At 39.2% G+C, this 26,022-nt stretch overlaps 1 protein-coding gene across 3 annotated transcripts; it reads left to right on the forward strand.

Moving 5' to 3' along the window:
- Positions 1–2,807: 2,807 nt before the first annotated feature.
- On the forward strand, positions 2,808–23,547 carry DIPK2A (divergent protein kinase domain 2A). Of its 3 annotated transcripts, none has more exons than XM_074833840.1 (3): positions 2,808–3,589; positions 17,722–18,025; positions 20,647–23,547. In XM_074833840.1, exons 1-3 carry the CDS (start codon positions 2,936–2,938, stop codon positions 20,976–20,978), a joined length of 1,290 nt encoding a protein of 429 aa, XP_074689941.1. In that variant the 5' UTR covers positions 2,808–2,935; the 3' UTR covers positions 20,979–23,547. The 3 variants fall into 3 exon arrangements, with proteins under 3 accessions (XP_074689941.1, XP_074689943.1, XP_074689944.1); XM_074833842.1 differs by lacking the exon at positions 2,808–3,589 and adding an exon at positions 3,961–6,870; XM_074833843.1 differs by lacking the exon at positions 2,808–3,589 and adding an exon at positions 15,613–15,739.
- The last annotated feature ends 2,475 nt before the right edge of the window (positions 23,548–26,022 follow it).

Consider the following 26,022-nt stretch of genomic DNA (forward strand, 5'->3'; position numbering starts at 1 on the left):
GGTCTGTATTTTCATTCCAGTCACTGGAATCTTTGATGAATTACGTTGTCATATATAATGAAGTCTTCACAGGAGAACTAGTGTAGTTTATTTTGAAGCATAGTCAGAAGGAGGCAACTCTAGAAAAACAGGAAATGCATACGTTATAGTGCATTATCTACTTTATTTTGCATTCCCCTGCACCTTAAAATGGATTCCCCCTTCCCCTTGAAATGGACTGTTCACAAATCATGCTTTTTAAGAGTTACAAGATATGTGTGTCATTCTTGCAGAACTAATCATTTTTTACACACTTGTTCTCCCACCTTTGTTTTTACTTATCAACTCTACCTCAACTTTTTTCTTTTCACTTTTCAGCTCCCAAATTGAATCAGTTGCATCTTCCTTTCAGTCTCCTTCTGTTTCCAAAATCTGTGAAACCAAATTACAGCTACATTGTATAAAAAGGCAGACTCCACCTTTCTTTATCACTCAGAAACAACCCCCAAAGTCTCCAATGAGTAACAATGAAACCAGAAATAACAGCAACTTTTATTAAGGCAGAACAAGTTTTCTGATCTGCTTGGAAAGAGCAGGTTTATTTATTTGTTTATGCATTTGCAATGTCAAATGCTTTAAGAACACTAAATTGTTGTTGGAAAAGCATGTTAACCTATTTTAAAGTTTCTTTTTACTTTATAATGATGTTTTCATTTAGTAAAGAGTATAATATTCTGTTCATGTTCAGAAAGATCAAGCTTCAAACTGAGCAAAGGAGAAAGATTGAGAAATAAGCAATGTAGAATATAAACATTAATTCAATATATGTGTTTATATGTGGATTTGTTAGTGACTTAATAAGTTACAGATTAAATATTGTTAGATGATAAAACATTACCAGCATGTAAAGAAGACCAAACATGTTTGGCTAGTGAGTTTGGAGTTTACATCCAGAAAAAAAATCAGTTCATCTTTCAGGATCTATTATTATTGTTATTTGAAATGTGGCCTCAAGCAGTGTGTCCACAAATGAAGATTTGAGTTAAGGAAAGTTAAAGAAAACTATATATATTTGTTATGTATCTATACTTATTTTCTAACAAAACCAGTGGTTTGTGGCCTAGAACTTGCTGATCGGATGATTTGACCCCACAAACAGCATTTAACAAGGTATGTTGAATGAGATACGGTCATGCCAAATATACACCAAGAGGTGCAAGTTCACTGTACGCATTCAACAGTGTCAAAATCTCAGTATGATGGATTCTTTAAGCTGGTTTTATATGAATAAATGTCAAAACACAGTACACAGGGAGATAAGTATATGCTAATATTAAAAGACATGTATTTCCAATATTCTAGATACTAAGCACTTAAATTTATATATCATGGAAATGAAATAGCTGGAAATTATCCAGTCTGCTACACATCTTCCCCCAATGATCATATGTCTGTTGCACTTTTGACACCGAACAGGCAATATGAAGGTTGTCTTTAACTTGGGCAAGTACAGGCTCACTTTAAGAAAAGCAGTATTGAAAAAATCAAGACTTTCACCTTTTTTTCTTCTTAATCTCTTTTTCTCTGTTCTGTGTTAGTTTTACAGAATGGTTCTTAAACTGTGGCCAGCAACATCGACACGGAAAGCTCGTGAAGGCCGTCTGCGCACTGCTGCATTCCTCATTCAGCCGACTCGATGGCGACACCCTGTCGGTCCATCGCTCCCGGTTCGGGATGGGCTCTACCGCTCCCGCCATAACGCCCAGACATTATCAAAGCCGTGAACTGCCCGTGCCAGCACCGGGAAACCTGCCCTGCGGCCCCAGCAAACCCAGCGGGTTGGTGCAGCCGGTTTACTGGATCTCCGGTTTGTAAACTAGAACTGTATGAGGGGTTTTGCACCGAGGCCAGCTCCGTGCTCGCAGCCCGAGGGCCGGTTCCCGCCCCGGAGCGAGGGGCCGCTCGCGCCGCGCCTGCCCGTCCCGGGCGCTCGCCGGCGGCGCGGGAGGCGCGGCGCGTGCCAGCGAGCAGCCGCTTAGCGGCAGGCCTGAGCCGCGCTCGCGCCAGGCGACAACGGCGGGACGGCGGCGGCAACCCTCGAGGGCAGGCGGCGGGCGCCGTGAGGGGCGGGCGGGGCCGTGCGGCGCGGTGGAAACCGCACCGGCAGCAACAAAGCCGGGCCCCGCCGGTCGCGCAGTACCGCTGGCCCGGGCCGGCTGCAGGCAGGCCGCTTCCCGCCGGCAGCTAGCGAGCGCCTCCGCCGCGGGGCGGGAGGCATACAACATGGCGGCGGCAGCCACCGCGGCGGACCCCCTCCGCCCCCTGCCCGGGCGGCGCAAGGATGCGGGAGGGGGGGCGAGCGGGGGGCGGGGTGAGGAGGCGGGAAGGGCGCCTCGCCCCGCCCCGCCGGCTGCCCGCCTCCCGCCCCGCCCCTTCCCCGGCGCGCGCGGCACGGGCCGCCCCCAGCCCCGCCCTCCGCGCCCACCCCGCGAGCGTGGCGGCGGCCCCTCCCTCCGGCTCTGGGCGGGGCGGGCCGCACGCGACCGCGCCGCGTCACGGGCAGCCAACCCCCGCGGCCGCCGGGCCTCGCGCGGGGCCCCGCCCAGGATGGGCGGGGCCGGCGGCGGGAGGAGGAGACACACACACACACACAGTCCCCCCCCTCCTCCGGGGGTGGGGCGGGCGGCTCGCGCCCACCTCCGCGGCGGCGGCGGCGGGAGCAGCGGCGGCGAGAGCGGCGGCGGAGCCCCTCCCCCGGGGGCGGGGCCGCCCGGGCCGGCGGGCTGCTGGCGCCTCCCCCCCTCCCCTCCCCTCCCCCTCCCCGCCGTCCCCTCAGTAACTTGGCCGCCTTTTATCGGGCGAGCGGCGAGGCGGAGAGTTTATTGGTGCCGGAGCGGCGGCGCGGCCGGGGCGGGGAAGCGAGCGCGGCGGAGGGCGGGGGGCCCGGCCCGGGACGATGCTGCGGCTGGTGTCGCTGAAGTTGGGGCGGCTGTACCGCTACGTGAAGCTGGCGGTGCTGGGCAGCCTGGCGGCGGCGCTGGTGCTGAACACGCACTCGCTGCTGGCCTCGCTGCAGCGCAACGAGCTGTCGGAGCGGCGCTTCCTGCAGCTCAATAAGTGCCCGGCCTGCTGGGGCACCAGCTGGTGCCGCAAGTTCCTCAACGGGCAGCTGCGGCTGGAGAGCTGGGGCCGCCTGCGTCTCCTGGACTTCTTCAACGTCAAGAACGTCTACTTCGCGCGCTACGGGGAGCCCCGTGAGGGCAGCCGCCGCGTCGTCCTCAAGCGCCTTGGCTCCGCGCAGGAGCTCGCCGACATCGACACCAAGATCTGCCGCCGCGCCACCGGCAGGGGCCGCTGCGACCTCCTCCAGGCCCTGCACGCCACCGAGTTCGCCAGCCTCAACGGCGACGTGCGGCTCCTCACCCCCGACGCCGTGGAGGGCTGGTCGGACCTGGTGCACTGCCCCTCGCAGCGCCTGCTTGACCGCCTGGTCCGCCGCTACGCCGAGACCAAGGACTCGGGCAGCTTCCTGCTGCGCAACCTGAAGGACTCGGAGCGCATGCAGCTCCTCATCACCCTCGCCTTCAACCCCGAGCCGCTGGTGCTGCAGGTAAGCGCGCCCGGGGGGCGCCCGCCCGGCCCCGCCTGCTCTCTCCTTGGTGCTGCACAGCCTCCCCCGCTAGCCCGGCCAGGGCAGGGCCGCCCGGCCCCTTGCTGGAAGCCCCGTCCCAGCCCGGCGCCCGCCGCGGCCCTTTTCCTCCCGCCGCACGCAGCTGTGTCCCGGTGCGGGGCGAGCGGGGCACCGGGGGCGGGGGGAGGGGCGGAGGCTGCCCGCCCGGACGGTGCCAAACGCCGGAGTCCCCCCGCTGGGCCTTTGCCCCAACGGGGACTCTTAGAGCGGCTGGGTGGGCTGAGGAGGGGGTCCCTGGTTCCTGCTCTGGGCTGGAGGCCTTTCTTTACCTCACTCGGTCTCATAGTTTTGATTTCTTCCTCAAAGACTTTGTGCGTTTTCCTGATTTGGCTTTCTCCTCGGTGCCACCGTGCCTCAAGGCTTTACCTCGCTCTCTGTCCTTCTCGCCTCTCCCATCGAGGCAGGGAACTTGCCTTTCCCTTCGGTACCGAACGGTGAGAGCAAGCAGCTGTTCTGCAGGAGGCACAGCAGCGTGGCACGCTGTAAGGCGGACGCTTTCTGGTGGGCTGATGCCCTTCTCACAGTTAAGTGTTAGGCTTTAATACTATGGCATATCCTATAATACATGTACTCCTAGGCATCTCTGGGAATCGGGAATTATTAGGGTCTAGTTTAATAGATAGTGAGTAGAAGCTTTGCTGTAATGCTCTTGTGCTTTCCTCGTCAAAAACTGATTCGTGCGCTATGTCGTGTTCTTATGTGAGCTAAATAGAATTTTTGTTTTTCTGTTGGTAAAAATTAGAAATAGGTATTTCGTAGCCTGAAAATGGAGCGACAGATAAAGGAGCGGTACTGTCTTTTCAGCGATTACATATCTTACATTCTTTAATTAAGAGGATGGGTTATGTGTGCAAACCAGAAATTTGTGCTTTAACATGTTATGTAAATTTTTATGTGAAAAACCTGTAAGAAAATGTTTTAATCTGTAGCACCACTTAGTTGCTTCTATTTCTTAACTGTTTGGATGGCGAGCTTTGCATTTCAGCTCTTAACACTATCGAGGGATCTCCAAGTATGTCTTCAGTGTGTAAGCTGGGACTTGGAATTGTTTCCTCTAACTACTGAACTGTCCTTGCCTTTATCCAATGTACGATAAAAAGAATATTTGCAAATACGTTTGGAAGCATCACTGCATGATTACTGTTATAAACATCTGCTGTTTCTCTAGTGAGAGGCCAAGAAATAGCTAACGCTCAAAAAGCAGTGCTGCAGACTTTACCCTCCAGCAAATTTGCCTACTGATTAATTTCTAGAGAATGCATTTATGAACTCTACTTAATTTAAAATATGTTTTTGGGTAGTATGCCTTCTGCCCCTTAGTCTCTCCATGTACAGCTCTTGGGTTTTATTTTCAAAGTAAGTTTCCAGTTTGCTTCTCAGCAGATTTAGGGTACAGTATGTCTCTTCCCTTTTGCTGTAAAGTTGCTCCTGAGTGCAGTGAAAAAGGAAACTCCACTTAAGTAAGAAAATCAAAACTGCTTTGCTTTGCTGAGTATATTTGGAAATTCTTTGAGAATTGATTTGTTTTGGCTGCATTTCATACAACTTACAGTTCTGGTTTTGAACACTGGTTCCAACATATGGAGCGTAGACCTAGATGGCCAGAAAACAGCTCTGTATGTTTCTTCATAATTTGTAGGGTCAGTGTATTCTTTACAGACAAAGGGTATGGCACAGTGACAGCATTTACTGTTGTGGGGTGGAGCAAAGGCAGTGGGCAGCACTGGTTGATTTAAGAGCCTTGATTCCTGTCAGCTTCTTAATAAGCTGTGGATGAGCCCTGAGGCCGTCAAGCAAATCTGTCAAAGAGATTAAAATCCTTGGACGTGAATTTAACAAGCACTTTTCTCACCATTTATTTTAGCAAAGGTGCAGCTGAGAGTAGAGCAGGTCAAATCAGTGGGAAGCAAGGCAGCTTTTACCAGTCCAGAGCGTGGTAAAGTTGTCTGTCACCTCTTATCAGATCAAAAGTGTTTTGCAGAGTCTTTTAAATTTTGATGAATAGGCATATCCTGGAAAATACTTCTGGGGAACTTCAGGCCAGCTTTGTGTGTTGAAACACTCTTCATGTATTCTCCAGAAGAGTATTTATCAACGTTGGTAATGGGTACTGGAGGTTTGTGTACCTTCCGTCAGTTGGGAGTGAGATATCTTAAACGTATGAATCTGAATGAACTCTTCTTATTCCTGTAACATGTCACATTCCACTTCATTCTCAGCCTCTACTGCAAGAACACGGAAGGAATGGAGAATTCTGTGTTACGCAGCTGTTGCAACAGTAAGACGCAAGGCCCTTGTTGTGAGGGGTGAAGTTGCTTTCCAGAAGTGTAACTGACTACTGAGAAGTTTGCTTGTATTTATCCATATGTAAAACATCTTCTGGTATAGTTTCTGCAGCATTGATGAGGGCAGATACTGGCAAGGGAATGAAACTTGTAGGCTTGATCAAAAAATCAGCTGCTTCCAAGAAAGGAAATGTGCATGACGTCATGTGAAGAATCAGATTTTAATTCTAAATAAACAAGTAATCAGTGCATTTAACTGATGCTGTCTGTCACCGGAAGGCACAAGGAAAAGTGTTGCTAGTTTTTGCCTTAAGCTTTTCATGGAACACTACTGTGACTGTCATGAATAACAGTTTTGGTTTAGGAGCGAAAATAACTTCTAAACTCTCAGTGTTCAGTGCATTAAAGTTCTGTGTTGTTTAAGTTATAGGAGCAGGTAAATGTAAATAGGCACTGAATTTAAAGCTTGATCTTTGATTTATAATAGAAAATTCACTGTAATCTTCTACTACAGCTAGTAATTTGTGGATTGTAAAACTGCTTATCAGAGACTGGGAGATTTTAGCTTGAAACCTATTTGGTGTATGGATTATTTATAAAGTGGCAATGTTTACAAACTGCATATTGTCACAACTGTGACTTACAGCTTTTGCTGTAGGAAGTTTTCAGGTGGGGCTTTAACCCATAGCACGATATACTTTTGTTACAGTCTCTGAACAGTGGTAAACCAGCACAGTTTTGTATAGATTACTTACTGTAATTCTAACTCAATATTTGTATTTTTTATAGCTTCCGTGTTAACCTTCTTTATCCACATTTGTTAAACAGTTGCATAGGTGTACTCAGTGAAGAATTCAGCCCCTTTTGCCATTTTACTTCATGAAGCAAATGGAAGGACAGCTGCATTATTATTCGGTACAGTTTACATCTTTTCTGGGTATTAAATATTATTTTTACTTTTGTAGAATCTAGCTAAACTAGTCAGTAATTAAATCTTCTCACATTTTTTATCTGAATTCCTATTTGAATGAAACAACCTATATGCGAGGGTTGAAGAGAGAATTATTTAACTTGAAGTGTACATGTTTAAGGTTTAACTTCTGGTAGGTTTGGGTTTTTTCCTTCCTCTTTCTAATAGTCTTTTTCTGCAATAAAGGTAAATAGTTTTCAGTAAAATAAGTTCTGATCTATAATCAAAGTTTGCTATATCTAAACCAATATTTTATATAAACATGAACAGCTTATTCAGACAAAAGCAACAACAAAACTTGCTGCTGTTCCCTACAACTCATTTAATGGAAAGCAGAGTATTTTAAATAGGAATCACCTGGAGGATAGGATCTGTGCATGGCATCTGATTCATAATTGAATATGATGACTATGTGCGTCAAACACTTGCAAAGATAGGTTGGCCAAAGTTGCCTTGTGAAGAAATAACGAAATTTTAAAAATAAATTGGATTACAGACTGAGTGCAGTGTGAATATTCACTTCTTGCAGAATTCATAGAACCAGCATGGATGTAACTAGATTTATCCTCACCCTATGACTTTTTATAAACCACCCACCTTCTAGTTTGTCTTTTAAAAATAACTGTAGTGGAGAAACTTTCCTCATTTTTTTAACCGTGACGTGCGCTCAAATAATGGATGTTATTTAACTTTATAAAGTGACACGAATAATTTTTATCTTCACTGGTAAACAGAAACATAAACTTACTGTTATAGAACCAAAAATGTTTGCTGTCTATTGTTAATTTCCATAAAGACTCTTACACAAAATATTCTTCTTCCCACACCCTTCCCTCCCCAATTCCTGACAGGATTTGTTCCAAACCCAAGGCAGTTCAACAGAAAGTTTTGGGGAAATAGTTAAGCTTTCTCTGGACATACCTCTTATTTTCCATAGACCTTCTGGACTAATCTCTATCAGCCTCCACATTTCCTATTTAGAGCCACTGTGGCTTTCTCTTAACAGTCATTGAGTTGCTGTCATTGTGCCACCGCAGCTGCCATGCTGTGAGCCATGGTATGCAACGTACATTGGCTAATGCATTAAGGCCTGTGGCAAAGTTTTAAGTTTTATACTTAAACACAAAAAAACCCACCCAAACACAACAACGCCCAAAAAACAGGGTAAATGGAGAAGTCCTTGTGATGGGAGTTGGGAGAACTACAGTATAACTCACTACTGCTGAAGTAAGAAATTGTTTCTAGATAAGAAAATTGTGTTTTTCAGTAAAGTGGTTGTATTTCTCTTAAGATATGGTTAGCTGAAAAGACAGTTTACATCTGTCCTGGCGAAACTGAAACATGGGTTCTATATATTGCGGCAAAAGTGCATCTAGAGCTGGTCTTGCAATACTCAGTCTTGCCTTTGTGCTGGCTATTGGACTGGTGTACAGTACTGCCAGATGCACTATTAAAATGACAGTGCATTTCCTTTGTTTTCAAAGCAAACTTGAAGTTTGTACACAAACTTTGCTATTAAAATAAAAGTAAATAAAATGCTTGCAAGTAATGTGTGGTGGTTTTTTTTTTTCAAACCATAGAAGGTGTCTGTGATTTCTATCCAGAGCACATTAATGCAACTTTGTCTCGAGCTGTAGCTTTTAACAACCTGTTTAAAATGGAGATTCTTCAAAGAATGATGGGGAACATTTGTATCTTGTATGTAAATTACAAGTCTCAAAGACTTTAAGAAAAATTCTAATATCTATATGGAAAACAGTAGTATTTCTGCATTTCTTAATAGATTGTGTAAATCATTGCTCCTCCCTCAGATATGCATTTAGCTTTCTAAAGACTTAAGCTTAATGGCTTTATTCTTCTCACAACTTCTGATCATTGTTATTCCTTGTGGGGAAAAAAAAAAACCTCAAAACCCAACAGCTGTATCTCTATTCCTAGTATAATTACTCTGCATGAACAGTCTGTTGCCACATAACCTAAAATTCTTCTGGTTTCTCTTCATGTCATCATTGGGGTTTCTGTTTGGTTTTGTTACGGGAAGAAGGATAATTGACATCTGGTAAACATATATTAAAACATTAACTGTGATCTCTTTGAAACAATTTCTCGTGCTGAATTCACTCAAAGTAGCAATTTAGCCAAATGTTTTACAGAATTATTTTGCTGATCCATACATAACTCAGTAAGAAGTAAATGGGCAATTTTCCTTGCCTGGGATTTCTGTTTTCTTTTTTTATCGTACACACTGTTCTAGTCATAGGTTATTTTCTGTAGTTCTATTCTAAATGTATTGGTAGAATGCCATCCAGTTTTAATACTTGGTGCCTTTTAAACTTTCTTCCTTACTTAATTGGGTGTTTCTAATACATAATTCCTATGCCAAATATCAAGTAGTGGATTTAAGGCAGTTATCTGCACTACCTGATATGTCCTCTAGTGGACTTGTATTATTTAGTAAGTCCTGGCTTATACAGATACTGGTATTTTGACATACTGAGTAGTATTTAGTGTGTAGTATTTAGTCATGTTGTTTCCAGTTGCTTTGAGGCTTTTTGATTATCTGCAATTTCATATATTATGTCATTTAAAAGTTTCACTGTAGTCTGCTGCAGATGAATATAAATCATGACTTCCCACACTCCCAGATTACTCCCATGCTGTTGGACTATTTTTTTGTTTGAAAGCTATTTTTTCTTTTTGCAGCAGACATAAACTAGGTTTAAGGAATGTCTCTACAAGTGCTACTTTATGGGTAAATTTTTCTTTTCAGGTCTTTTCTTAAAATTCTTTTTTACACATATCAGTTGACTGTTACCTGTAGAAAAGATAATTCAGAAAGCAGACGATTCAAATTTTCAGTGTTAAAGTGAGGCTTTATTTTTTCTTGAATTGTGTTTTAAATACTTCTAAGTATTGTGGAGAAAGGAGATTAATTTGTTGTGCATCCTTGAAATTCCACTGTCCACATTTTTAATAAGAAATGAAAAATTACTGTTTTGTTGAATTTTGATTGTATTGAAAACTGAAGAGTTATTTTTTGCAGTGACATATGAGTATACATAGTAGGCCAGAACTGGATCGTACTTGTCATGTTACCATATTTAATTATGTTCCTTAAATGATCAAAACTATTTTCATCCTTCTTCCTGGCAAAACTTCCCTAAAGTGAAGACATATAAGTGAAGTATAAGGAATGTTTTAGAATAGCCTAGAAATTCTTGAAGCTATTGTGGGCTATGTATTATGATGAAAGGCTTTTTGAATCTAGAGGCTGCTGAAAAATCACTATATACAGTTAAACAGAAATCCTCCTGCTAGACTGTAACTCTTAGCAGTTTTCAGTAACACAACAAAAAGTGTGTCACCCCACATTCCAAACCTTGAAATACTGATATTGTCCATTTGCTTCTGGTATGTCTGATGTAGAGGGGGAGCTGTTTTTTACTTCCCTGAATTAAGTAATTGAGGCTTTGTTTTAGTCTCTTTAATTTTGCAAATTAACTTTCAGAAATAAGAGTAGGCCATCTCTGCTAGGACTTCTTTATAGTGATATATTCCAGACTCGTAACTGGTGAGAGGTAGGTAGTGGCCATTTTCATCTGTTGCAAATTTAATCTGAACAAAGTTTTATGAACTACAAACTAATTTGAACAGGGAACAACCAATGCGACATTAAATTTTCTTATTTGTTAATTTGTTTGGAGAAACTACATACCTCTGCTAACATTATGAAATAAAACTTTTACAGTTCAAGTGTTCAACTTAATCATTGAGCAACTTCTCATTCTGAGTATTTAGAGTTGTCTGGATTTTTGTCCTATGGTGTGTCAATTAAGGCTGGTATTCACCTCTTGGTGGCATGAATTGTATGTAGTAACTGGTTGAAATGTTGTAAAACTGAACAAAAGTTAAATAAATAAAAGAAACGTAGTTTCAATGGGAACATTAAGATTTGGAATATTCAGTGAAATCCACTCTTCACTGTGTATGTGTAGGCTATATATATGTATGTGCTTCTTCTGTGGGAGTTTTAGTTGGATGTCAAATGATTTGGTATATAGTTGACAATTAAATTGTTTTCATTATACTCACTAGCATTCAGAAATACATGTGAATACATATCTTCTAGAATGCAGATCAATTCCTGACAAAAGAATGCATCTGTGTTTAGACCGTGCTTTTTAATCTTCTTTGATCTGAAAAGTTGCATTGTAAAATCTGATCTCCAGCTCTTCATGGTTCCAGAGTTTTACTTATTTGCCTTGGTGACTAACACAAGTGCTACTTCTGTTTACACTGCAGAATCAACATACTGTGTGAGAGAGAGCTAATTTTCTTCCTTTTGAGGAAGAGCATATAATTTAAATTCTGCTTCCCATGCCAATTCGTGCCTGGCCAAACACAGCTTAGTAGGAAGATTTTAGCAAAGGTGTCACAAAGTGTAATTTTGCCATGGTCTTCAGGGTCATCAGGAGTAGGAAGAGAAGTCCCTGCTCTATTTTGAGTATGTTTTTAAATTTTGTCATATTTAAAGTATAGCTCTTGGTTTCGTTTTTGTTTTGTTTTGTTTTTTAGATGGAACTCACTTTATACAAAAATTGGTAGTGACATGTAGCATCTTCTAGAGTAGTTCTGAAAACGAAAAGCATATTTTTTTAATGGTACAGTGGAACAGTAGCTCAAATATGTCAGTTGTTGCTTGAACTGTTTTGTCTTCTTTTGGACTTGATTATTAGGATGAATTATAGGCTTGATTATGATAAACTAATATTCTTGAAAGTGTTTAATTCAAAGGGGATTTGTGTAACTGCAGACTACAATAGGCCTTATCAGCTTCAAGCTGGCGAGTCTTCACAGCATGATCTAATTCACAGCTCTGAACATTCAAAACCAGTGGCAGATTTGTATTATCTTCTCATATTTAGACAGATGGAAGTGAGGAAGACAAATGCACCGACAGTGTGTTTTATGCTTCAGTGAAATGATAAATTCACCCTCTTAATTCTCAATATTTATTCTGAGACTACAGTGTATTTTTTGAAGAGACATAAATGTAGTATTATTCTTTCAGGAACAAAATGTCCTTTGTCCCTTTGACAGGGTTTGTTTAGGTTTTTAAGCCTTGTGCTAATTAGGGGAACTAAAATATTTTTTTTGATGTGTCACAGGGAATGGAGGTAGCCGAAGTTTTTGTCATATTTACCATTTTCTGTCTTCATGTTAAAAGATCATACATATTCTCTGAATAGAGAAAGATTACAACTTCAGTGAGGGAAAACTTGCTAAGCTACCTGTTTGTAGTTTTTCATATGCATTACTATATTTTAAAACACTTTTAAAAGCTTAATTGTCTCTGGTTTCCATGGCATTTGTGTGTATATTCACAGATAAAATATGAGTGGGTACATCAGAATTGCAGATTCTTTAGTCAGATAGTTGTTTCTGGTTTTGCACAAGAGCTTAGTTTTTATCTTAATTGTCAGATGCACGTTTTCAAGTCTTCAAATAGCATATTCACTTAGAAAAATATCTAATTAAATATTTATACTACTAATAATTTGAGACTTAAAATAAAAACTAATGTTTTGCATTACTGCACAGAAATCTGAGATTTTTCGGTCACTATCTACTGAGCTTTTTGTTTCTAAATGCAACTTGTTCATGGAAAACGTGTTTAATGACCATACAAATTTGTATTCATGTCTTACTGGCTTTTAAAATTTTAATACATAAATAATAAAAAAAAATCCTCAAGTTAGCTGCAATTTCACCTAGAAAGATGCTTTCAAAACAGAATAGTACAAAAAGTTACCAATCTCTGCTTGCAAAGACAACAGATCTGCATTTCAATTAATATTCTTGTCAAATTTACTGAGTGAATATAAAACTGCTGAATGAGGCACTTGTACATATTTTTATCCCCTTCTCCGGCTACTGACTTGGGTAACGAAGTGTAGATGTGGCTGTTACATGCCAGTTGGAAGGGAGCCAAAACAGAGATGTTGTTTATACATGTGCAGATGTTGGCAGGATTCCCTGCACTCCTGTTGTCAAAAGATCTTTTTATTATTACAGAGTTATAAATATATCTGTGTTACAGTATGGCATGCAGATATTTTACTAGTAATGTCTGGGATGTTCACTTCGTAATAAACCAAACTGCTCCTAGGATTTCTTGTGTGAAGTGAAATTCAGAAACACAATGCAGGGAAGCATAATAGCTGCGTTTTGAAGATCAGTGTACCATTGTGACTAACATTGTACTTTCAAAATCAGTTTAATCCATTACATAAATCCCTGCTGCTGCTGGAAAGGAAAGGTCCTCTTAGCTTCTTTCCTCTGTGCTGCACCTGGCTGTTCAGGCCTTCTCCCGTCCTTTTGTCAGTACTGGCATGATGTGCTGATGCAATGAGCTGGATTAGGCCCCAGATCCAACTGAACGCCAGCCCAGCAAGTACCAGCTGCGTTGCTTTCCTAATGACAGGAAGGAGGGGATTGAAATGAGTGTGCTTGATGGGTTGGGAGGGATGGACACCTTTGCCTCCAGTGGTAGCATGGTCTTTGGCAGGTTCAACTGTTTGTGGTTAATTTATATTTGGAAAGGGGGGCAAATGCATAAGCAAAGCAGGACTGGAATACAGGAAAGGAGAGGGGTGGAAAATAAAAGGAGTAGGGTGGTCCAAAGACATACTTAAATAAAAATATTTAGGCATCATTTCAGTAGCAATTGAATATATTGCATGAAGTGCTGATAAAACGCAGCGGTACGAAAATGTTATGCACAGTTGGTGAAATCAGTTAAACCTGCGTTTATCAGAAAATGTAATCAGGCAAATTTTCTCCAATTTAAGATATAAATTTGGGTTTATAAGATGCAGATAAAGTAGACTTGCATGGGTGCAGTACTGATAGGTACACACATTCGGACTTCCCCAATACTAAGCAGTATGGCTTTTTCCTGATAGGTAAGCAGTATTTTGAATTCTCCCGTATGCCCCTTGATCCCACTCACTGGAATGAAAGCTTTTTGCTTGTCCACAGTTCTCTGAAGGTATACCTTAGCACCAACTCCTGCTTGCTTCTTTTTGAGTGAAATGACGGGTTCCTTTTTAAATAACTAATTTCATTTGATGGACAAAAGCCATTTGCTTATTGGTTTGTTTTAATCCGGGACTGAATACAGTAATGATAAATATGCATGAAATCTCATTTTGGTGGCGTTTATTGATGCCACAGGCATGAGTTTTCATTATATTGGTCTGTTTGTAGAGTAAGTCAGGAACACGGAATTAGCACACACTTTGTTTGTTGGAAGGTTATCTTGCAAACCACAAAACAAGCAAAAAGAACCCAGCCAACTTCTTAACTGTGGAATGTTAACACTTTACTTACTCTGAACTAGTGGATATTTGCCTGTACTTACCACCTTCATAAATTGCCCTGAAGCCTACAGATAAAAAAACTGAAGACTGGATAATGTCATCCTTATTGCATAGTAGATTCAGTTAGTGAGAAAGATTTAGTTCTGCTCAATTATATGGTATTACAGCTTGAAAATATACTGATCTGAATTCCATCAAATTAGTTCTGTATCATCAGGAGTTTTCATGACCAGAATCACCTATGTGGGTAGATCAGGTGATCAAAATAGAGTTGAAGTCCAGGCTCTTAGGCACCGCAAAAACTTTGAACCTATTCTATTAATATGGGTCTTGCGTCCTTCTGACCGACCAAGAAAGGTTCTTCTTTGCAATGGTAAACACAGTTACTTCCCCTAAAATTGTCTTCTACACTTGCCATGTTAGAGCTTAGCATAATGACTTTTGCCATAAAGATGGCAAATTGTGTCAACAATATATATGATTTTAATTTCTTCAAATGTACTATATAGACAAGATTTGCTATGTAGAAAATTTGAGGAGTCCTTGAATATTCCATAGAGGACATCTTAAGCCAGAATGGTCTGGGATGGATGCTCAGCTTCCAGTAGGATCAAATTATCAAATAGTGTTAACACATAAATCATGGGTATATATAACACATAAATAAATGGGTATTTTTACTGTCTCAAAATTATATTTAAAATATTAAATAATTTTAACACTGTAGATGAACAAATTGCAATGTTCTTAAGTGCTCCAAGCAAGGACTGCTGGAAGCTATGTATAAGTTAACCTGGTACTCAGTCTTCACTTTAAATACAGGCTCAATTAGGGCCTCCACAACATTTTATTAAATGCTTTATTTATACCAAACAAAGTATTTCAATGACCATTAAGTCATTCCCTTTTAACAAAAGCCACTTAAATGTGAAAGTGGGCATTTTCATTTGTGCAAACTAGAAAGCTCATCTTCTTGATGAGAGTAGCTAGATAACATTAAACAGCGTGTCCTAACATCATAAGGCTGTATTCTTGATGGAGATCTTAAAATGGTAATCTTGTATGCTCTGATGCTACCTTCTGTTAAGTGTTTTATGGTTTTGGTAATACTTGCCTTAAGCTTTTCTGTTCTTAACTTTATCAAAATAAAAATTTAGTAAAGGCTGCCCTTATACTGGAGGATTAACTACTTCAGGTTCTCTCCTGCCATGTGATCAGAAGTACATTGATTCCTTCTTACTTGCCAGATACATATTTGGAATAAGATATATAAACAATCGTTACTTGACATTATGAAAACAAGGAAGGACTCTGAGTCACTTACCATAGAAGTTGGCAAGGAGCATGCTCCCAAAGCAGAAGCTTCGATCCTGAATCTTCTCTCTCTGTCTGAAAGGCCTTTAGAAGAAGGATGGAAATGAGCATGCTGAAGGTAGGTGAGCTGGTTTGCTGGGCTGGAGTGTCTCCAAAGTGAGAGCCGCACGGAGTGTTAGACACTTGCAGTGCCAAGCAAGTGTTCCTGTTTCGCTTTTCCTTCCTGTTTACCAGCAGCATCTTTTGAAAGGTAGAGAACACAACTATAAGAACTTTCCTTTTGGATATTGCTAGAGGATTCATTGATCCAATGACCTTTTGGGTCTGAGGCCAGTTAGTGATCTTTTTAATGAAACTTGGTTCCTGCCATGGGAGCGTGCTTACACAGAAAGCAACTCGTGAAATATGAAAGCAACTTTTGTGAGTAAAGACTGGAGTGTGTATTGGTGATTTATATTATTGTATTGACTATTGTGATCTAAAGAAATCTTTTTTTTTTTTTTTTTCCAGGGCTTTTTTAATACTAAATTTGAAGTCTTAGTGTGTGAATTAAATATAGCTTTAACTTTGCTGTTTGCCTTTCAAGAATAAGTATTCACCCTTGGGAGTAGATGTGGCTTGCAGTTCCTTGTGTATTACAGAGCTTCTAGTGTTTATGGCCAACATCAGTATTCTAACGTTGGCTTAGGGTCAGCTGATGCCCAGTGCCCAAGAGAAAACAATCAAAACTTTGTTACCAAAGGAAGCACAGACATAGGTAAAACTAAGGATTGTTGTAGGGGAGGTATGGGTTCTAGGGCTATGGTGATTGGGTTTGTAAGCACTCTAACTTTTGTAAATTTTGTTTTTAAAGTGGGATACATACACAGATGGGTGAGTGCTAGACACCTCTTTCGTGACTGATCTTGTAGTTCAGATCTGTCCTACATGATGTGTTTCTCTTTTCTCAATTTACTGTAAATGTTTTCTGCCATCATGGATTCCAGGAGGTATAAATCTTCCATTCAGACTGAAACCCACCATGCCATTCAACCCAAGCATGGTAAAACCTTTGGTACATCATCACTGCAGAATTGATTCTAAGTTGCTTCTGGTCACATGACAGCAAGGTAGTGCACGAGGAAGGAGCATGTGCACATAGCGGTATCTCCTAATTGTTAAAATAAGTGTACTTTACATTCTTGAAGAGTGCTAACTTCTATGCATTTGGGGCTTCTTAATTTAATATTTTTATGGTTTCTTCCTGACGCATAGTGTGGAGGATACCTTTTAAATGCTTGCCTGTTCATATTGAAGTCTTAGGGCACATTCAGCACAACTGAAGTAGGAGAAATATGCTGGTGTGTTTTGGGGTTTTTTTTAATTGCTTGTAGTATGTTATTACTATTCAGTCTTTTATGTTAAATTCCAAGAAAGCTTCTATTGGAGACAGATTTTACTTTTGATAAAAATGTTACGTGGCTGTCTGTAATAAACATAGAGGGTATGTATGTAGCAATTAATCAAGAGGTAGATTGTTAAGGCGTACTAGAGGCATAAGAAACCCAAAGCTTTCTTTTATACCTTAATCTGTTCTGTAATCCTTTCTGTGACAGATCTTCAAGTGAGAGGATCCTCAAAGGAACCCAATCAACTGAAAAATGGAAAGGGGGGTGGAGAGAAGGAATTGTCACTTTTTAAAGCTTTTTCCTTTAGGTTATTAAAATAATTGGTTTTAATTAAAAATATCAGATGCAAAATTATCTTGGTGGGAAGTATACTTGCATTAGTATGACAGATGTGTATAAAACACCAATAGAAGAAGGTAGTTGGTGGAATTGTGCATGTGCATGTGACTATGTATGTAATACATGGAAAGCTAGATATTGGTTGTATATTATTTCAGGTCCTCCAACTCTTTCCCTTTAGTGGTCCAGCAGGGGCTCTTGCTCACATGAATATATTTTGTATTTTTTCTTTCCTTTCAAAACTTAGAAGTATATGGAAATATAGTGTTGATGGGTATTTACAGGTGTCTATTCTAAATTTTATTGAACAGCCTTTTAAAATCTAAGCTGGTTTGTATTAATGAAAATTTAAAAAAAATCTTTTTACATACAGAGTTTTCCATCCGATGAGGGCTGGCCGTTCGCAAAGTACTTAGGAGCATGTGGAAGAATGGTGGCTGTCAATTACGTCGGAGAAGAGCTGTGGAGTTATTTTAATGCACCATGGGAGAAACGAGTTGATCTGGCCTGGCAATTAATGGAAATAGCTGAGCAGCTGACAAATAATGACTTTGAATTTGCACTCTACCTCCTTGATGTCAGCTTTGACAACTTTGCAGTTGGACCGAGAGATGGGAAAGTTATCATTGTAGATGCAGAAAACGTTCTGGTAGCAGACAAAAGGTTAATCAGACAGAGTAAGTGTCTTCTTTCTCTCCTCTCCCCTCACCCCATGTCTCTTGCTTCTTTCTCTGCAAGCACAATATTTAAAGTATATGTATCTGCTAAATACTCATTTTGTTGGCTCTATAACTAGACTACTAATTAACAAAGTAATTAGCTTTCTTCTGCAATTAGATTACTAATTAACTTGACCAATTTGTCAATTTTATGAAGTGTTGAGTCTACCTGAACTTGATTTACATATGATTTTAATCTCTGTAATCCTGCTTAAATGGAGAGGTGGGGTGGGAGGAGAGGGTTTGGAGATTGGATGGGTTTGTACAGATGGATGGGCAGATAGACAGGTGGGCTGGCTGATGGACTTGTCTACCTGCACTAAGAGAGGGAGGTTCCTCTCATCTTTTCCAGATGTCTGTAAGGACAGAAGTCTTGACATTCTGTTTTCTGTGAATGGCAAGACAGTCTTACTGACCACTTTGCCTTAGTTACACAGCCTGCCTCTCGTTCAGCTGTGCAGGTTGGTGCTCTATAATAATGGAAGTGAAGGAATGGGTAATTTTAGTGCTGTTTCCAAATGGGAATGGTGAAAATTTGTTCATCTTTCTGTCAACTGTAAAAGCTCAAAGCAGCAGGAGACATGTTTGACAAAGTGGCATTACATGGGTTTATATTCCTTTTGAGTGTATAAGGAAAACTTTACAGACCCAAGGTCTGGACACATGAAACCCTAGATTCTGCAGAAGTTCATGGCAATAGGCCAAATGATTCCAGTTTACTTTGGGTGAATGGATTTTTTTTAAGTTTTGCAAATAGACTTCATATGCTGTGCTGCTGAATTAACTTGAAAACTATATTTTCTATCCACATACTTTCCTACAAGGAAGTATGTTTGGGTTTTTTTTGGTGGTGTGGGGTTTTAGGTTTTTGTTTGTTGTTTTGGGTTTTTTTTTGTATAAGATTTATTATAATACTCAAGGACCTTAGATTAAAATTATCTGAGCCTACCAAGAAAACTTTTTAATGTATTGGATATCCAGTACATTTACTTTAGTACTTATGGGCCACACAAATAAACTTTCTTTTTCTTTTTTTTCTTCTTTTTCCACCTTCTTAAATAATATTACTTAAGACTTTGAATTTTGGAGCATGTCTGAATTGCCCAGTCACAAAGATGACCAAATGAACTCTGAAAAACTTGATGTGTACATGGAGTAGGAGCAAGTGGCTTCTTGCAGAAGCTGAATGCTGAGAGTGTCATGCTTACATCTGTTGTGTATAGTATTCAGACTAATTTGGATCTAACTAGGATTTTGCTGCATGATTTGTAATCTAATAATTAAGAACACAGAAAACAAATGAGGACACAAAAAAGTTCTCAGTCTTTGTATAAACTTGACATTTAATACTGATTTCATTAATCTGGAAAGTTTCATGAAACAATCTCTGTCTGGAGTGGTTAATATGGCTGTTTATATATTTGAATATGTACATTCTGTCCAATTGCACTGTACAGTAATATCTAATTGTACTCTGTGTGGGATATCATATTTGAGTTTGCTGAAGTCCTTTTTTCCCGTTCTCCTTTGCTGGCTTTTTTCCCATTTTGATTTTGCTGTACATTGTACAAATTTTACGTCATATTTTTATAGTTTTAGCAGTCATCCTTCAGTAGGCTTTTTTTTTTCTAGACTGGCTTGCAGTGCACTGTAAATGAGTAGACCAATAGTCACACAGATAAATTTCTCCTTGCAGTGCTAAAAGAGATCCACAAAACTCCATGACAAGGACCACTTCTCAAAGCTGGCAGTAATCTAGAAATTTAAGATTAATGTTTTCTAACAAAGAGTAGTAAGAACTCAGGAGATGTCACACTCAGTAACCTTGTACATATTATTGTATAAGGTATTTTCTGTAATTCAAGTTTTAAGTTAAAGAAAGCTTTGTGACCAGGCCACTAGTTACACCTTCAAATTATGGTAACTTTTAAAATATATATAAAGAAGGGTTTATACATGTATGTAAATGCCATTTGTTTTGTTGAATTTTTTCTTTCTTCAAAGCTTTTATGTAATGCATCTGCTTTTTTATACACACTTCTTAGTTACTACCATGTCTGACGAAGGAAGTTGGAAGATAGTGTTTCAGAAGTTCATGACAGTTACTTTGCAATGGGTTTTTTTGTTCTTTGGTAGACCACTTCTCAGGGTTAGTTCCCAGGGCAACTGGAGAAACCAAATCTATGTTGCTAAAATAAATCATGTCGCTTGTTTGTTTTTCTCTCAACTTCAGCTGTGGGTCTTCCTCTTGTACTTGTTTGTGCTACGTTTTTTCCTGTGGGTATGTGTGTGAATGTAGATTTCATGTGTGCTGGGTTTTCTGCTTCCCTCTTTTTGCTATTTATTTTACCCTCTTTCTTTCTTCCCCTTTTTGTATTGCCAAGACCATTTCAGCAGAAGGGTATATCAAGCTGTCAGATGCAGTCTTAGACTAGAACATTTAAGAGTTCATCTAAATAAAATTGGTTTATAGTTTAAGTATTACCAGTTTGTGTATTGAGCTTCTGATTGTATTCAGACACACATATGCTCTTTCCTCCTCTCTCTCACTTTTTTTTTACTGTCTCCTTATTTCACAGATAAACCTGAAAACTGGGATGTATGGTATGAAAGCAAATTTGATGACTGTGATAAAGAAGCTTGTCTGTCCTTCTCAAAAGAGATTCTTTGTGCTCGTGTCACTGTGGACCACAATTATTACGCTGTTTGTCAGAACCTTTTATCAAGACACGCCACATGGCGTGGCACTTCTGGAGGACTACTTCATGACCCCCCAGCTGAAATTGCCAAAGATGGCCGACTTGAGGCCTTGCTGGATGAGTGTGCCAACCCAAAGAAGCGATATGGTAGATTCCAAGCCGCAAAAGAACTGCGTGAATACCTTGCACAATTGAGTAACAATGTGAGGTAGTCCACAGTGAAAATTTTTTGCAACACTGGCTGAAATACTATTGCAAAGACACATAGAAAATGAAGTTTTGAACTTATGTATTAAAAAGAGAAAATAATAAAAAAAAAGAAACTAGTTTATCAGTTTTCTAAATACCATAAAAAATATAATTTTATGGTGTTATAATGTTCCTTTGCAAACAGACAAGGTACTTACTGAATTAAAACTTGAGCTACTACTGACTTCCTCCCTAACTATTTAAAAGGGAGTAGGTCAAAAAAGACTGTGATAGCTTAATTGACAGCTTGTGTGTCAAAGGGTACTTTACATAAAACTGCATTAGTGTCACAGTTTTGTGAAACTGATGTTCTTACTTGGAAAGTCAAGTTAGACTGATGGCCTGTTTTAAAGGCCCTTTTCCTGACATCATTGTCTCATTTTTGTGTTTGTTTAAACACCTTGAAGTGGCATTTACATCCAGGTAAATCTAGCTGTCTGCATTGTTTTAAATTTAACGGGCTTTCATGTTAATGCTGTGCAGTACATTCCTACTGTGAGTGCAGGATTCCCATGTTTACTGTCTAATTTTAGGGGTTTTTACACTGTATTTTACTATGCTTAGACAATGTGTATTTTTTTTTTTTATATCATCATAAACTCAAATGTCATTTGAACTAACGTTCATTTGATGTCTTTTGTAGTTCTGCCATTGGAAATATCACTTAATGTAATTATTGTACAAAATTTTACCCTTCATGCCAGTAAATACACGTGACTGTTTAGGAGGAAATCATGGTATGAACGAACTCTTATTTTTAACAGAGACAATTTGAGAATTGGAGAGAGACTACAATAAAAATATCTGTATTATTTAAATTGGGGATAGAAGCTTGACTAAAAATAAAAATTCACTAGTCCAGTGTAGTTAAGCATAAACCAAAGAAAATGGTTTTGTTTATTAGTTTCTAAACAAATAGTAAAGAAAAAATGCTATACTGTAGTGAAGCTAATAATTCTCAAAATTCAAGTTTCAGTGGTCCTTGGTTACTCTTTGAAGAGCTTCTAAAACTATGTGCTTATGCTAGAAGAAAATCCTAATTTGAATAATAATATCTAGAACAGCTTGGTTTACATCCTTCCCAATTCTGTTGAATTCAAGTGTAATGGAGTTTACTGAATATTCATCTTTTGGTTTACCAGCTAAATTGATCAAGCTATATTCACTCTAGACACACTTTCTTGAACTAAGTTTGACTATTCCCAATGAAGTTAAAATTAACTCATTGAGGTTTGTAAATCTGGAGTTGTTCTCATAAATTACAGTTTTTATAAAAACCTCAGTTACTGCTAGAAGAACTCACTTCAAAGCTTGCTCCTCAATTTTTAATTTTTTTTTTTTTTTTTTTTTTTTGCAACTACCATAATGCTTCGTTTTCCTGAAGTCTTATTCATAAAAAATACACTTAGGAAATGTATGCATATTACTTCTTGTGACAGTAATGAAGGAAACTAATATTTCTTAAATACATGTATAAAACAATATTTCATACAAGCTAGAAAGAATTCTGAGCAAGGTAGTATGTGCTACTTTCAAGAGCAAAGTTAGTATGCCTCTCATACTGCATCAAAAGACTGATGGAAGCTGTTGCTTTACCAAACTGCTGCAAGTGCAAAGGTGAGGAAAATGTGAGTCTCACTGTCTGGCCCTTCTTTCTCAAAGCTCAAAGTGGAGCCATATAAAGATGCAGAGTGCTTTTTGATTTCTTAGATGACTATATTAGGGGTATTTTAGAATTCAGAATTCTCACTTTAAGTCATCTTTGCCTATGTAGTCCTAATTTGCTCCCAATCCCTTGTCTTGTTTTCTGAAGGTAGAATACCCAATGCAGCTTTTAATTTTCATTTCTCCCTTCCCCTTATTTGAAAATGGTTTTACATGCTTGCTCTGGCACAAGTTGTCAGAGAAGGTTCATGTTATTTTTCATTATAAATTCCACTTATTTGAAGAAAATAGACTAACCCTCAGACTAGGTAATTACTACCCTACCATAAAAGCCTTGACTTATCACTGAAGTTGATTTTTAAACATCTACCACATTTCCCAGCGAGCGAGTGGAGTATGATTGTTAAAGTTATAAAAGAAACAAACACTGCCAGTTCTGGTTACTACTTGAGGCAGTTCTGTAACTGTCAGAATGTCCTATCAGATTTGGTTTGGGTTTTAGTTCCCTCAGTAGTAAGCTACTAAAGCCGATTATAAAAGGAATTTGGAACTTTAAGAAAAGAAAAACACTACAGGGAAAATATTGTGGAGAGCAATAAATCTTGTTCTGTTTGCACCTATCAGATATTTATTGTACAATAACAATTTATATTTTTAGTCATTGCCCATTACTATTGATGAACATGGTGAAATATTTTTGAATGAGATGTTTGGGGTTTGTATGTGCATTACAATTGTCCTTTTGTACTGTAAGTTACTGTTTGATTGGAATATTTTATCAAAACTGTCTCCCTGTGCCTTTATATTACAAGAAAGTTGTTTCTGCAACTTCTAATGATATTAATAAAGAATACTTTAAGAACCTCATCTCAGATACTTATTTTCAGATCAGTAAATCTTTTAAGATTGACTTAGTCTAGGATGCATTAAAATATACGTAGAACTAGTTTTTGTTGTGTTGCAGAATGCACCATTGTCAAAAGTGACAGATAGGAACTTTTTTTCCCCCTCTTTTCTAGTAGACTGTTTGATCCAAAGTATGAATGACCTGTCAGGAATCTTTTTGTTTTGGAGATTATCATAAGTAGGACTCATTTTCTTAAAACCAACTTGATCAAGCCATATCTTTCTGTTCTGTTAACTGAAAGAAAATATTTTCAAACTAAACAAGTTGATATCTTCTCTCTTTATTGTTTGAAAAACTTATTTTTCCTTGTATTTAGAGTAATTTATATTGCTAGTACCACTGTGCCTTCGGTGCAATATTCTAGCAGTTGATGTAATGTAAATACATAATGACTTTTCATGTTTCTCCTTTACTCTGGATTTTTGAGTGATCATTTGCATTTGAAACGAAGTCCTGCAGTTATACTAGAGCATGTATTCCCTTCTGACTTTCTGAGCCTGTGTAAATATTAGGAACAATTTGTCTCAAACCACCTGGATTTAAAAATTTTTTTTAGTTGCACTCCTGCTGCTTCAACTTACATCTTCAGGAACTGCGAACATGCAGATTGAAACTTGTAAACTTTCCAGGGTGCCTCAGATGTCAAGATCATCATGATCTTAAGAAGAAACTAGCATGAGTAACTGCTGCATCTTTTCTTTCAACAGTTTCCAGAGTATAGCATAGTCTGATCCTGGTTGCCTTGAACTTCAAGACGTGGTATTTCTGGTACTTTCTTACGAGGTACTTTTTCATTGTGAAATCTACTCTTATGAGACACTTCAAATATGTATGCTACTCTGATTTACCACAAAGACTAGGTTAAATGCAACTTTCTTTACATTTATTAGAGTGGAGACCTTGGCTACCTTTAAAAGACACTAAAATGTTTTGGTTCTCTACAGTCAGTCTAATGTTTTTGTAGAACCCAGCAATGGTACTTTCATGGATTCCTGTTTTTCCATGTGACGTGTCTGAATTCAGTACGAACTTTTAAGCTCCTTTGTTAGTTATTTATATTGTTTGAAGCCTGTGATTTGGAGATTAGGATAGATTGGACTGTGAAACCTCTGTAAAATGCGTGTGTCTAGTGACTATCAGAGAAGTGTTCTGATAGGGAAGTATATTTCTCAATTTGAAGATTTGTTGTGCAGCCTGCTTAAACTGCTTTTGCAGTTCCTCTTGGTTTCTTTCTATCTCACAGTCTTCCCAAGCCTTTAAAAATCCAGTCCATCAAATGGAAACATCATTAGTGTTGATTTCACCTACTTTTTTTTGTTGAAGTTGCAATATACAGACCTGCTAATTTATTTGATAGCCTTCATCTGACTAGGTCACTCATTATTAGCATCACTGTTATTTATACCTTAAATGTCATTTTTTTGTTTTCTGTTTCCTTACTTCCAGAGGAAGTAATGTAGCTGTACATTGAAAGATGTACAGTGAGTTTAAATAGACCTTTATCTCCTTCTAGTTTCATTTTAGGGTGTTTTTAAAACAATTTTTCCTATGCTGATTTGTCATTTTTTTAATGTGATTCTCCAGATCTGACAAGTGTCGGTTTGCCTGAGGTACTTCTAAGCATCAGATTCTTTTTATATTTCATACTGAGTTTTATGAACACATTTCACTATTCTTCCAGGCAAAAGTCTTCGGTAGTCTGACTTGTATTGTACACTACACTAATGAGCTTTTGCTAGATGCAGAAAGGCCCCGTGGCTGCTAGATGTCTTTGTAGAGCGTGCATGTGATGTTAGGACAATGAAGAGTCTGTTGTTTTGGCAGCAGATGAATCTGTTGTTGCCACGCTGGAAGTATGAGAATATACCTGTTCTGTGTGTTCAAAAGCTAGAGAAATTTCAGGAGTGTTAGTAATGAACATTTGCTACAAATACTGGCTTGTATGTTCAGGTCAGAGCAGGAAAGTTCTGACTGTAAAAGAAAAAAATATCTAAGGCTGTTTTTTATATTTGGTGGGTTAACTCCAGTCTTCTGAGAACAGAAATGTGAAAGCAGAATATACTTCAAAGCCAAATAGACTGTTTAATATACAGCTTGTCTTCAGATAGAAAGAAGAGCATTTTTTGGGGTCAGTGTTTCCAATAGCTTGTCTACTAGTCAGTTTTAATACACATCTTTCTATTCTGAACATGATGCTTTTGTATATGCTTAACGTTTACTATAGATCCTAGTTTTTGGTATTATTAATGGAGGCTTAGTGCATCCATTTAATGTGCCCTTGGTATAACTACAGATTCCAAGAGAGATGCCCTGTATCTTTTTAAAGGAATAGGGTTTTCAACATTGAATGCATTTTTGTTTTGTGCCTTTTTTTTTTCTCCAAAAATAGTTCTGAAACTCCTCAAAATAGTTGAGCTGCTGATTTCTTTGCTGGC

Source organism: Strix aluco, chromosome 9 (genome assembly GCF_031877795.1).
Source record: "Strix aluco isolate bStrAlu1 chromosome 9, bStrAlu1.hap1, whole genome shotgun sequence".
In the NCBI taxonomy this organism is placed as follows: domain Eukaryota; kingdom Metazoa; phylum Chordata; class Aves; order Strigiformes; family Strigidae; genus Strix; species Strix aluco.